Source organism: Hyla sarda, chromosome 7 (genome assembly GCF_029499605.1).
Source record: "Hyla sarda isolate aHylSar1 chromosome 7, aHylSar1.hap1, whole genome shotgun sequence".
NCBI lineage: Eukaryota > Metazoa > Chordata > Amphibia > Anura > Hylidae > Hyla > Hyla sarda.
In genome coordinates, this window is record NC_079195.1 from 142,601,045 (window position 1) to 142,614,107 (window position 13,063).

The 13,063-nt window shown below is 42.0% G+C and overlaps 1 protein-coding gene across 3 annotated transcripts in view; it reads left to right on the plus strand.

The window, feature by feature from the left end:
- Positions 1-13,063, plus strand: part of PARG (poly(ADP-ribose) glycohydrolase) — a 173,886-nt gene that overhangs the window by 144,416 nt on the left and 16,407 nt on the right. For all 3 annotated transcript variants that reach the window (XM_056530918.1, XM_056530917.1, XM_056530919.1), the window contains one exon: positions 4,777-4,882. In XM_056530918.1, the coding sequence (XP_056386893.1) occupies positions 4,777-4,882 (106 nt within the window). The remainder of the gene's footprint in view (positions 1-4,776; positions 4,883-13,063) is intronic.

Below are 13,063 nucleotides of genomic sequence, written 5' to 3' on the forward strand. Positions count from 1 at the left end.
ATGTTACTCCTGTGTATGTAACTTTTGTCTGTTTGTATGTATGGTTGTGTGTTAGTTTTTTATTTTAGTTCATTAAAGGAGAACTCCGGAATATAAAAATTGTCCCCCATACTGCCGGCAGTAAAAAAATAAAGATGTACATACCTTCCTCAGCTCCCACCGGGGCCTCCGGTAACCGGCTCCGGTCTCCGCCGTGATCCTCTTCCTGGTTGCCGGTGGTCGGAGAATCATACTGCGCTCAGCCAATCACCAGCCGCAGCAAAGTCCGACTCGGCCGTCGATAGGCTGACCGGCAGTGTGAGAAGGCTTCAGGACACAAAATTCTTCACTACACGGGCACCTGCTGCCGGGGCCGAAAACCTCACACTGCCGCTCAGCCTATCGCCGGCCGAGTCGGGGCTTCACTGCGGCTGGTGATTGGCTGAGCGCAGTAAGACTCTCCGACCACCGGCAACCAGGAAGAGGATCATTGCCGAGGCCCCGGGGGAGCGGAGGAAGGTATGTACCGTACATCTTTATTTTTTTACTGCCGGCAGTATGGGGGACAATTTTTATATTCCGGAGTTCTCCTTTAACTCTCTAGCATGTCCTATGAAGTGCAGCTTTCTGCCTACTGTGGGTAAATAACAAGGAGAAATCGATCAGGAGGAAACAGACTGAGCTGCATCTCATTGGAGAATACACTGAGACTCTATAGTTTGATTCAGGGGACAGAAGTTGTATGTCACTTATCTATGTCACTTATCTATCATGTGCTGCACTTGGATTGCAGCATGGGCAGTGATGAAACTCCACCCCTTTGCCTTTTTAAAGCCAGAGACATTACGGATGTATTTGGAGTAGAGCTGGGCGTTATGACCAAAAATGTGTATTGCAGTATTTTTGTAAGTTATGGCGGTTTCACGGTATTTAACGGTAACGAGTTTGCTGCTGCAAGTTTAAGATGTGGCAAATTTTCCACCGCAGCTCAAATTCCCAAATAGAAACTCGCTGTAAACCCCCGCCCATGTAAATGTACCCTAAAAACACTACACAAAAGTTAAACACTACATATACACACCCTTACACAGTCATCCCCCCCCCCCCCCCCCCCAATTTCCAAAACGGAGCCTCCAGCTGTTGAAAAACAACAACTCCCAGTATTGCCGGACAGCCACTGACTGTCAAGGCATGCTGGGAGTTTTGCAACAGCTGGAGGGATCCTGTTTGGGTTTTTTACAAGCGTTAAAAGGGAAAAAAAGACTCAAAATATTTGGGTGTAAAGTGATCTGCGGACGCACAACAAGGCTCAGGAGTGAGAGCGCACCATGTACATTTGAGGTCTAAATTGGTGATTTGCACACGGGTGGCTGATTTTACAGCGGTTCGGACATAAACGCAAAACAATAAATACCCATGTGTGACCCCATTTTGGAAACTACACCCCTCACGGAATGTAACAAGGTATAGTGAGCCTTAACACTCCACAGGTGTTTGACAAATTTTCGTTAAATTTGGATGTGAAAAATGTTGTGTACAGGGTGGGCCATTTATATGGATACACCTTAATAAAATGGGATTGTTTGGTGATATTAACTTCCTGTTTGTGGCACAGTAGTATATGTGAGGGGGGAAACTTTCAAGATGGGTGGTGACCATGGTGGCCATTTTGAAGTCGGACATTTTGAATCCAACTTTTGTTTTATCAATAGGAAGAGGGTCATGTGACACATCAAACTTATTGTGAATTTCACAAGAAAAACAATGACGTGCTTGGTTCTAATGTAACTTTATTCTTTCATGAGTTATTTACAAGTTTCTGACCACTTAAAATGTGTTCAATGTGCTGCCCATTGTGTTGGATTGTCAATACAACCCTTTTATTCCACTCTTCACACACTGATAGCAACACCGCAGGAGAAATGCTAGCACAGGCTTCCAGTATCCGTAGTTTCAAGTGCTGCACATCTCGTATCTTCACAGCATAGACATTTGCTTTCAGATGACCCCAAACATAAAAGTCTAAGGGGGTCAGATCGGGAGACCTTGGGGGCCATTCATCTGGCCCACGACGACCAATCCACTTTCCAGGAAACTGTTCATCTAGGAATGCTCGGACCTGACACCCATAATGTGGTGGTGCACCATCTTGCTGGAAAAACTCAGGGAACGTGCCAGTTTCAGTGCATAAAGAGGGAAACACATTATCATGTAGCAATTTCACATATCCAGTGGCCTTGAGGTTTCCATTGATTAAGAATGGCCCCACTATCTTTGTACCCCATATACCATACCATACCATCAATTTTTGTGTTCCAACAGTCTTGGAGGGATCCATCCAATGTGGGTTAGTGTCAGACCAATAGTGGTGGTTTTGTTTGTTAACTTCACCATTCACATAAAAGTTTGCCTCATCACTGAACAAAATCTTCTGCGTAAACTGAGCGTCCTGTTCCAATTTTTGTTTTGCCCGTTCTGCAAATTCAGTGCGCCGATCTGGGTCATCCTCGTTGAGATGCTGCAGTAGCTGGAGTTTGTAAGGGTGCCATTTGTGAGTAGCTAATATCCGCCGAAGGGATGTTTGTCTAATGCCACTCTCCAGTGACATGCGGCGAGTGCTACGCTGTGAACTCTTGCTGAATGAAGCTAGGACAGCCACTAATGTTTCTTCATTAGTGACAGATTTCATGCATCCACATTTTGGCAAATCCAACACTGAACCAGTTTCACAAAACTTAGCAAGCAGTTTGCTAACTGTAGCATGGGAGATGGGTGGTCTCGTAGGGTGTCTTGCATTGAAATCTGCTGCAATGGCCCGCTTACTGCGTTCACCAGACAGCAACACAATTTCTATCCGCTCCTCACATGTTTAACCTCGATGACATGTCAATGACTGTAAACAAAGAGAAACTTGTAAATAACTAATGAAAGAATATAGTTACGTTAAAACCAAGGACATCATTGATTTTTCTTGTGAAATTCCCAATAAGTTTGATGTGTCACATGACCCTCTTCCTATTGAAAAAAACAAAAGTTGGATTCAAAATGGCCGCCATGGTCACCACCCATCTTGAAAAGTTTCCCCCTCACATATACTAATGTGCCACTAACAGGAAGTTAATATCACCAACCATTCCCATTTAATTAAGGTGTATCCATATAAATGGCCCACCCTGTAGTCTGCCCACAGAGCACTTTACATCCACATATGGGATATTTCCATACTCAGAAGAAATGGGGTTACAAATTTTGGGAGGCTTTTTCTCCTATTACCCCTTGTGAAAATTAAAAATTTGGGGTAACACCAGCATTTTAGTGAAAAAAATAAAAATTTTCATTTTCACGTCCAACTTTTCAATTTGTCAAACAACTGTGGGGGTGTTAAGGCTCACTGTACCCCTTGTTACGTTCCTTGAGGGGTGTAGTTTCCAAAATAGTATGCCATGTGTTTTTTTTTTTTTTTTGCTGTTCTGGCACCATTGCCTAAATGCGACATGCCCCCCAAAAACCATTTCAGCAAAATTTGCTTTCCAAAAGCCAAATGTGACTCCTTCTCTTCTAAGCATTGTAGTGCGCCCGTAGTACACTTGATGTCCACACATGGGGTATTTCCATACTCAGAAGAGATAGGGTTACAAATTTTGGGGGGCATTTTATCCTATTACCCCATGTAAAAAATTTAAAATTTGGGGGGAAAAACAGCATTTTAGTGAAAAAAATAAATTATTTACACATCTGACTTTAACGAAAAGTCGTCAAATACCTGTGGGGTGTTAAGGCTCACTGAACCTTTTTTACGTTCCTTGAGGGGTGTAGTTTCCAAAATAGTATGCCATGTTGGGTTGTTTTTTGCTGTTCTGGCACCATAGGGGCTTCCTAAATGTGATATGCCCCTCAAAAACCATTTTAGAAAAACTCCCTCTCCAAAATCCCATTGTCGCTCCTTCCCTTCTGAGCCCTCTACTGCGCCCACCAAACACTTCACATACACGTATGAGGTATTTCTTTACTCGAGATAAATTGGGTTACAAATTTTGGGGGGGGCCTTTTCTCCATTTACCCCTTGTAAGATTTAAATAACTGGGTCTACAAGAACATGCGAGTTTAAAAAATGAATTTTCTCCTTCACTTTGCTGCTATTCCTGTGAAACCCCTAAATTCACTTTCTGAATGTCATATTGAATACTTTGAGAGGTGCAGTTTTTTATAATTGGGTAATTTATGGGGTATTTCTAATATGAAGGCCCTTCAAATCCAATTCAAAACTGAACTGGTCCCTAAAAAATTCCGATTTAGAAAATTTTGAGAAAAATTGGAAAATTGCTGCTGAACTTTGAAGTCCTCTGATGTTTTCCAAAAGTAAAAACATGTCAACTTCATGATGAAAATATAAAGTAGACATATTGTATATGTGAATCAATATATAATTTTATTTGGGATATCCATTTTCCTTTATAAGCAGAGGGTTTCAAAGTAAAAAAAAAAAAAAAATGCTCAATTTTGGAATTTTTGAAATGATGCAAGTATCGACAAAAATTTACCACTGAGATAAAGTAGAATATGTCCCGAAAAAACTTTATCGGAATCGGAATGAAAATTAAAAGTATTCCAGAGTTATTAATGCTTAAAGTGACAGTGGTCAGATGGGCAAAAAATGCCCGGGTCCTTAAGGTGAAAATGGTCTGGGTCCTTAAGGGGTTAACCACAGTCACTGTGGAAAATAAGTACATACAGCAGTATTTGTTGTAGATAGTAATGATGAAAATGTTAAAAAAAAATCTTTTTTTTTTTTGGCAGGCTTATTGTGGTTTTTTCAGAGACGGAATCCCACCAGAGAATATTTCGGCAGTCGCGACAGGAAACTGGGGCTGTGGAGCTTTTGGTGGAGATAATAGATTAAAAGGTATAATCATATAATAATAATATAATTATAAGGTAAAGTCATGATTTTATTTTTTTACTTCCAAAAGGGACACTAGATGGGAGTCAAGCATTCGTCTATCTTTGGCTTTCCCATAGGGATACATGGAGAGGGCGTGTCGGCCACTGCTCTTCGCGGTGGTCATCAGTAATCCTTGCACGAAGTGGAGGTCGCTCGTCCTGATTTATAAAATTAAACGGGTTGTCCGGTGAAAGACAACTTATCCCTGATCCACAGTGCATGGTTGTAGAGGCTCCGACTGCTGGGACACCCTGTGATCTCCAGAATTGGGTGCCGGCTCTCAGAGGGCATGTCCTGCAAACAGCTTTTGGGCATCTTTGACACTCCCAAATTAATGGAGTGCATTCTGGAACGTCTGCAGCCATGCGCTCCTTTCAGAGAGCCGGGGCACCGTTCTGGAACTTCATCCTGAAATAGGGGATAAGTCCGGGCAGTATTACACGGCGCACATTCATTTATTTATTCATTTTTGTCACTGTGTCCACATTTTGGGTTCATTATACGTCACTAGGATTGGTCAGGGTGCTGTGATCACCCAAAATAGCAATAATGAACAGAGCGGATCACTCACCACAACTTCAGTGCTGTGCACTTTATTCAAAGATAACAGTGGCTGTACAGATGAATCGGCAGGGCAGTAGATGTTATGGAGCCCCATCCAGAGCGACGGTGCCATTTCACGCCCTCTGGGCGTTTCCTCAGGCCCGGAATTGACATCGTCAGCCCTTCTGGGTGTTCCACCTGCTGATCCAGGGGAAGGGGTGTGTGGCCATTAGGTTCCTCACCTCCCTGCTTTGCCCGACATCCTTGCTTCAGCAGGGATGCCAAGCTGGTTTTACTGGCTCCACGGTGACAACTTGGTTTTCGCCCGTTTGTTTGTAAGGAGCACTTTCAGTCCCTGAGTAGCTTCGGCAAAAGGAAACATTGCACCTGGAACCCTGCAGGTGCCTTTTGTCCCGGAGGCGAATGGTTTGGTTTATTGGGGGGCCTCTCTCCTTTTAGAGAAGGGCTTGTGATGGACCGCATCCTCGTGCACGGTTTTTGTATGAACATGTTTCGCACTTTTTGCATGCACTTAGGTGACCTGAGAGCACGTTACTTGGCTCTTAATAAAAAGAGAAGTTGTTTTTCACTGGACAACTTCTTTTATCAATTCAAAGAGGTTGCACTTTCTTTTTCTCATAACTGTATTATAAAACTGGCTAAGTCTTTTTGTTAATTTGTAATGATATTTGCTGCTTGTTATCTAATGTGATATTTACCTGTATATAGAAAATATCTGCATAGTATTTTCTTGTTTTTCTTTACGATTGTTGATTGACAGACCAGAATGTAGCAGTTAAGGAAGGACCCGTGGTGTTTTCCAGTGTTGACTCTGACCTTTTAAATGCCTTATAAAATATGAACGTCCTTCCAAACACAAGATTAACTGTGTCAGTCAACAGCTCATTTGCATGTCATGCAAATCAAGGCCTACTACTATAGCGTAGTAATACAAGGAGGGATTGCCAACAGTACTTATCAATTTAAAGTTAGAGAATCTGAACTGTTATACATGGAGTAAAGTACAGATGTCTGCTAGCTAGGATTAATACACTCCCACAACACTCTTTGCGAATGCTGTATATATATTTTTTCTAATGGGATTAGTTCTGTCCCATGAAACTGGAAAACATTTCTCGTTGCTATTTAGAACAATTAAAATTATATAAATATGTTTGGGTGTTTTTTTTTTTTTTTATAAACTTTTTTAGATGCCAATTGCATTCTTTATGATTGAGGACTGATGGGGGAGAGGGAGTGAATAAATAAAGGGTTATAAGTCATGTAAATACATTATGTAAAACTGTATTGAATGTTCAGTGTTTTTCTAATGAAATTGTGCCTTTTAAGAGATGGAAGTAAATTTAAAATGGAGATTATATTTATGAGGCATTAACTTGAAGACTGATCAGAGGAGTCAATAAGGTCACAAGATATGAACACAAGGTGCATTATAAACAGGTCACAGACTATTGCTGACAAGGTTTTTAGGCTGACCGGTATCAATCTGGTTATGTTTTAATTACAGTAAATCAGGGATCAAGTTCTGGGGGAAAAAAAGTGGGAAGATTCCTAATACAGCCCTCTTCCCCCTGTTTGTGAGGGAAACAGCCCACGTTAAAGCTTCCCTTGACATCTTGCACGGTTGCTGGCTTCTTACACGCCACATGCATACAGCTGCCTACGGTCTAAAGTAGCTAACTTATAGGGAATAACTCATAGCTCCTTCACAAATTTCAACTATATACACATCTTTATGGCAGGTTAACGATCTGTGCTATCCTACTGGGGGGGTTCTTCACATCATGATTGCACATTACGCTCAGGGTATACAATAAGGGTTGTCAACACATACTGTGGTGTACTGACAGTGGCCTAATTCACTTCAATGGCCCAAACTTAATCAATTGGTGACTGCCCTTGATCCATTTCCTTCACATGTATATTTTGTAGAACTCTAAAGCACAGCAGACTACACTTTTGAGTTGCACCAAGTAAAAATATACATGTAGAAAATAGACTAAACGTAGGCCCTGGTTGATTATGTTTGGGCCATTAAAGTGAATGGGGCCACTGCCAGTATGCTGCAGTATATGTTGGCATCTCTTTTTGAGAGAATCTCAATGTTTACCTCATACCTTGGCAGAAGATTAAACCATGATGTGAACACTCCCTTTATATAGGGCTCATTTCTAGCTGCAGGTGGGCAGTGTAAGTAAGGGTTAAATCTAGTGACTGCTGCAATACATATCTCTAAAATGGAGACCGTAGTAGCCGGAGAAGGAGAAAACAAAGCAGACTACCTCCCCCCTCACCCTCATGACTACAAATTGCACCCAACCCCCAAATACAGTGACCATATAGCCAGCAAGGGTCTCAAACTGGTGGCCCTTCAGTTGTTGCAAAATTTTCACTCCAAGCAGGCTTGGACATGCCCGGGCAGCTGTTGGCTGCAGCTAACAGCTGTCTGGGCATAATGGGAGTTAAAGTTTTGCAACATATGGAGGGCCGCCAGTTTGAGAACCCTGATATAGTGGGAGGTATCATCCAGCTCAGATCCTCATGATGACTTCTTCCAGCCACAACTCTTCACCATAGAACATGCAACACAAACATTTTAGGATCTGCACTTTTCCAACAACTATAGTGCCCTGATGCAGTAATAATGCCTTCTGTAGGGATTACAAGCCCCCCTGTATTGCCCCTATATAGCATTAGCCCTCTACCGAAGTTAGTTACCACCACAGTCTGACACCACAGCGTCGACTGTACTGCTCTTTGGTGGACAAGGAGAGGGACATTGTGATTGGCCAACATCACTGCTCGGTGTCTAGTTGTTCTGCCTGTACCTGGCACGTCTGCTCCCAGCAGCCATTGCTCTGTTAAAGTGGTAGAGCGGCTCCATTCTTAGTGCGGGGACGACTGTCAATCAAAAGTACACACTGTAACAAACTCCCCTCATGGAATTACCTTTCTGTTAACACACTGTAATAAACCCTCATCATGGAACTAACATCCTGATAATACACTGTAACAGAAACCTCCTCCTCCTCATGTCATTACCTTTCTACTGGGGTAACACTGTTGAGCAGTGATCTCTACACACAACACAACAGCAGTGACAACTTCTAGTGAGTTATTGGATACGCAATGGTGACAGGTTCCGATAACAGGTTCTACACCTCCAGCATCTAGCAGGTTGGGTCAGGGGAGGCGCTCCCCTCTGCGTGTGGAGGGAGAGTAAGCATGACAGAGCCTGTCCTGCAGGACTGCTGTAATGGGAACGGCGCTCCTGTTTTGAAAAAAAGTGCAGGAACACCATTCCTGCAGGACTTGAGCCCCTCAGTAAAGTAATATGAGATGGTGACAGATCCTAATGGCATTGATACATGCAAGAAATAAACTTCAGTGGGGATGTGTGATTCATTCCCCTACTATCTGTTGTCACCATTGTTGGAATCCCAGGTTAAAGAGCATCCCTAATGTTATCCACATGCAGTTCTCTTATATTAGAGCCTGAAAGATGTCTGTGTTTTTTTTTTTTGTTTTGTTTTTTAATAAACCTGTTGTAATTGGAGATTTTCCTAGTCTTGATGACGGAAAATATGGATTTTATTAGAGACAGGAGGCGAATATTATGCTATTCTTTCTTTTAATATAGCTCACAGCACCAAGGGTTAAAATACAGAAAAAAGTGAAGAAAACTTTAGCGTAACTGTCAATCCTCTTTCTTGTTGCGAGGAGGAGAAGTAGAAGAAGAAAACAACACAATTTTAAACGTAGAACTGGATTTCAGAAGTTAGAACGTAGAATATGGCATTGAAGGCTTGACCACGTGGAGACTCACATATCTTCAATTTAGGCTGAAAAATTATAATAAGAAAAAACAATAATTAATAGGGAGGGTTAAAGGGAGGGATAATATTCGCCTCCTGTCTTTAATAAAAATCCATATTTTCCGTCATCAAGACTAGGAAAATCTCCAATTTTATTGAAAGACGGAGGCTCATATTATGCATGTTTAAAGCTATAATACAATATACTTAAAATAATGACATAGAAACATGAGAGGAAGTTCTGAAATAAAAAGTTTTGAAGGTAGATTCTGAAGACCAATTTGCAGCTTTCAGAAGATCTGAAAGTGAACCTCCAGATTGAATGACTTTAGTGGACATAGCGCCTCTGGTGGAATGAGCAACGAAAACAGAGATGTCAACACCTGCCAGATGCATAGTTTGTTTGATCCATCTGGCAATGGTGCTAGAAGAGACCGGAAGATGAGGTCTACAATAAGAAATTAATAATTGAAAAGAAGAAGGTCTAAGTAAAGGATTCGTTTTACGTTCGTAAGATTGTAAACAGCGTACACAAAGATTGATGTTGTGAGGAAAAGGGTAAAACACAGAATGTAAATTGGTTTTAGTATGTTTATAGACATTAAATAGCACTGCTTAAGGAGAAAAAGATCTATCAGAAATATCCAAAGTTTTAACATAAGAAACTCTTTTACAGGAAATCAAGCATAAAAGCATAGATAGTTTAAGGGAAAGAAGTTTTAAACATAAAGAGTTGTTAGAACCTAAAGAGTCAAGGAAGGATAAGAATAAGTTAACATCCCAGATAGAGTTATATTTGGGAAGAGGACGTCTCTGAAAACAAATTCCTTTCAAAAGTCTGCAAACCAAAGGATGTTTGTCCACGGGCATAGAATCAATAGGTAAATGATTTGAGGAAATAGCAGAACGATAAACCTTAAAGCAACCAATCATCAGATTTTGCCCTATATATCGCTTGGCAAAGCGTTATATAGGGTAAAATCTTTATTTTCGCCATTCCCGGGGGATGCTGCTGCCCCCAGGGATGGTGAAGATATGAAGTTATAAACTAGTCACCGCCGCCGCCATAAGTAGTCACCTGGGCAGGGAGCTCTTCTCATCTACTCCCGTTCTTCGGCCGGCAGCAACGCCCCCTCCGCTTGATTGATGGGCCGCGTCATCGTTCCGCTCACTGAACAGACGGAGCAGAGTGATGACGCGGCCCGTCAATTAAGCAGAGGGGGCGACGCTGCCGGCCGAAGAACGGGAGTAGATGAGAACAGCTCCCCGCCCAGGTGACTACTTGCGGCGGCGGTGGTGACTGGTTTATAACTTCATATCTTCACCATCTCTGGGGGCAGGAGCATCCCCCGGGAATGGTGAAAATAAAGATTTTACCCTATATAACTCTTTAACAAGCGTTATATAGGGTAAAATCTGATGATTGGTTCCCTTTAATGGCACGGTAAGTTCCCGGATACAAGTCAGGCTACCAGAGACAGAGTTTCTGAAAGAACCAGAGGATGGGGGTTCCCTGACGGATCTAGAAGTATTGAAGGAGACATGGGAATAATTTGAGGAAAATCCACGGTCATTCCCAGAAGTTTAGGCAACCACGCCTGTGATGGCCACCAGGGTGTTATCAAAACCACCGTCGATTTCTGAGAGAGAATTTGGAGGAGAACTCTGGGGATCAAAGAGAAGGGAGGAGAAGTGTACAGGGTTCCCGAAGGCCAAGATTGAAGTAGAGCATCTACGCCTAATGCTTCTGAATTGTGGCGCCAACTGAAGAATAGAGGGAGTTGACGATTTAGACAAGAAGCGAAAATATCTAGATAAAGAAGACCCCAAAGAAAATTGAGCTGAGAAAATATGGAAGGGTCTAAATGCCAATCGCTGGCATCCACGAGGAAGCGAGAATTCCAATCTGCTATATTGTTCGAAAGACCAGGAAGATATTCCGCTTTGAGGATAAGAGGGGAGATTTATCAAAACCTGTCCAGAGGAAAAGTTGCTGAGTTGCCCATAGCAACCAATCAGATCGCTTCTTTAATATTTGACAAGGCCTCTACAAAATGAAAGAAGTGATCTGATTGGTTGCTATGGGCAACACAGCAGCTTTTCCTCTGGACAGGTTTTGATAAATCTCTCCCAATGTTCCTGTCTAGACAAAATGGCAGAAATCTTTGGTGATATCTGCTAAAAGTTTCGATTTCGTACACGCTAGGTGGTTGACATATTGAACAGCCGAAATGTTGTCCACCCGAAGAAGAATGCAACAATCGGATTTGTCCTTCGCAAAGCTCTTGAGTGCAAAAAAAAACAGCTAGGAGTTCCAGACAATTGATGTGAAGGAGGGATTCGTCTGAGGACCATTTTCCTCCAGTGGAAAGGTGTCCACAGCGAGCGCCCCAACCTAAAAGGCTCTCATCTGATTCTATTGAAAAATAGCTTTCCCATTCCAAGATTCTATGTGATGAAGCCACCAAAGTAATTCTTCCTTCGTCTCTGGTGTAAGAGATATCAAATCCGAATAACTCAGACTGTTTTGTAGATGTTGGATTTTGAGGCGTTGTAAGGCTCTGTAATGAAGAGGGGCAGGAAATATTGCCTGAATGGAGGCAGATAGATGGCCTACGATGCGCGCAATATTCCTCAAAGAAATTAGATTCTTGTTCAGAACAGAGCGAATTTCCCGACTAATTGTTTTTAATCATCTTGATGGAAGACTCAAGGTGTCTAGATTGGTGTTTACCATGAATCTCAGAAATTCCACTTCCCTTGAAGGGGTCAATACAGACTTTTTGAAATTTATAATAAACCTTAGGCCTATAAGTAATGACAGTCCATTGCATATGAAGATTGATAAGATGAAGAGATTGAGCCATAATTAGAATATCGTCTAGGTATATGATTAAACGAACACTTCGACTTCTCAGTATAGAAATTACTGGTTTCATCAATTTGGTGAAACACCAGGGAGCGAATGCCAGGCCGAATGGAAGGCAAGTAAATTGCCAAATTAGATCTTTCCATGAGAACTGGAGGTAAGGTTGGAAAGAGGGATGAACGGGAACCGTGAGGTAGGCATCTTTGAGATCTATCTTGATAAGCCAATGTCCGTGAAGAAGATCTCTCAAGGGATGAATGCCCTCCATTTTGAAATGTTGGTATCCGACGAAGGCATTGAGAGATTTGAGATTTATTACAGGCCTTTCTTTTTGACCAGAAATAGATTGCTGAGGAAACCTTGAGGAGAGTAATCTACTGGAATGATGGCATTTTTTGAATGAAGTTCTCGAATTTCGGAATCTATAAGGATTCAATCCTGATCTGAAAAAATCATAGGATGAGGGAGATGAGTTTGCAAGGGAGGAGACATTAACTCTATTTGATAACCTTTTATTGTATTTAGGACCCAGGAATCGCATGTTATAGTAGACCAAATCTGGAAAAAATGTGTTAGTCTGCCACTTAGAGGTATATGGGGAAAAGAAGCAAGAGTCAATCTTACCTGAAGTATGTTGTGATTTTTGGAATCCTCTGGAACCTCTGGATTGCTATGGCCTTCCACGTTAGGGGAGAAACAGTGTTGAAGTGTAGGAACCTGATGATTGAGATGTCCTGGGTTGAGGGGGGACCTCAAAACTGTTGTTGTTCTTTGTAGTTGCGGCTGAGAAAGTGGCCCTGACCTATCCCAGCCTTGGAGAAACCCTTTGATTGAGAGACCTTCTTAAGTGAGGTCTGGGCCTTGTCAAGGCTAGAAAACAATCCCGCATATTTG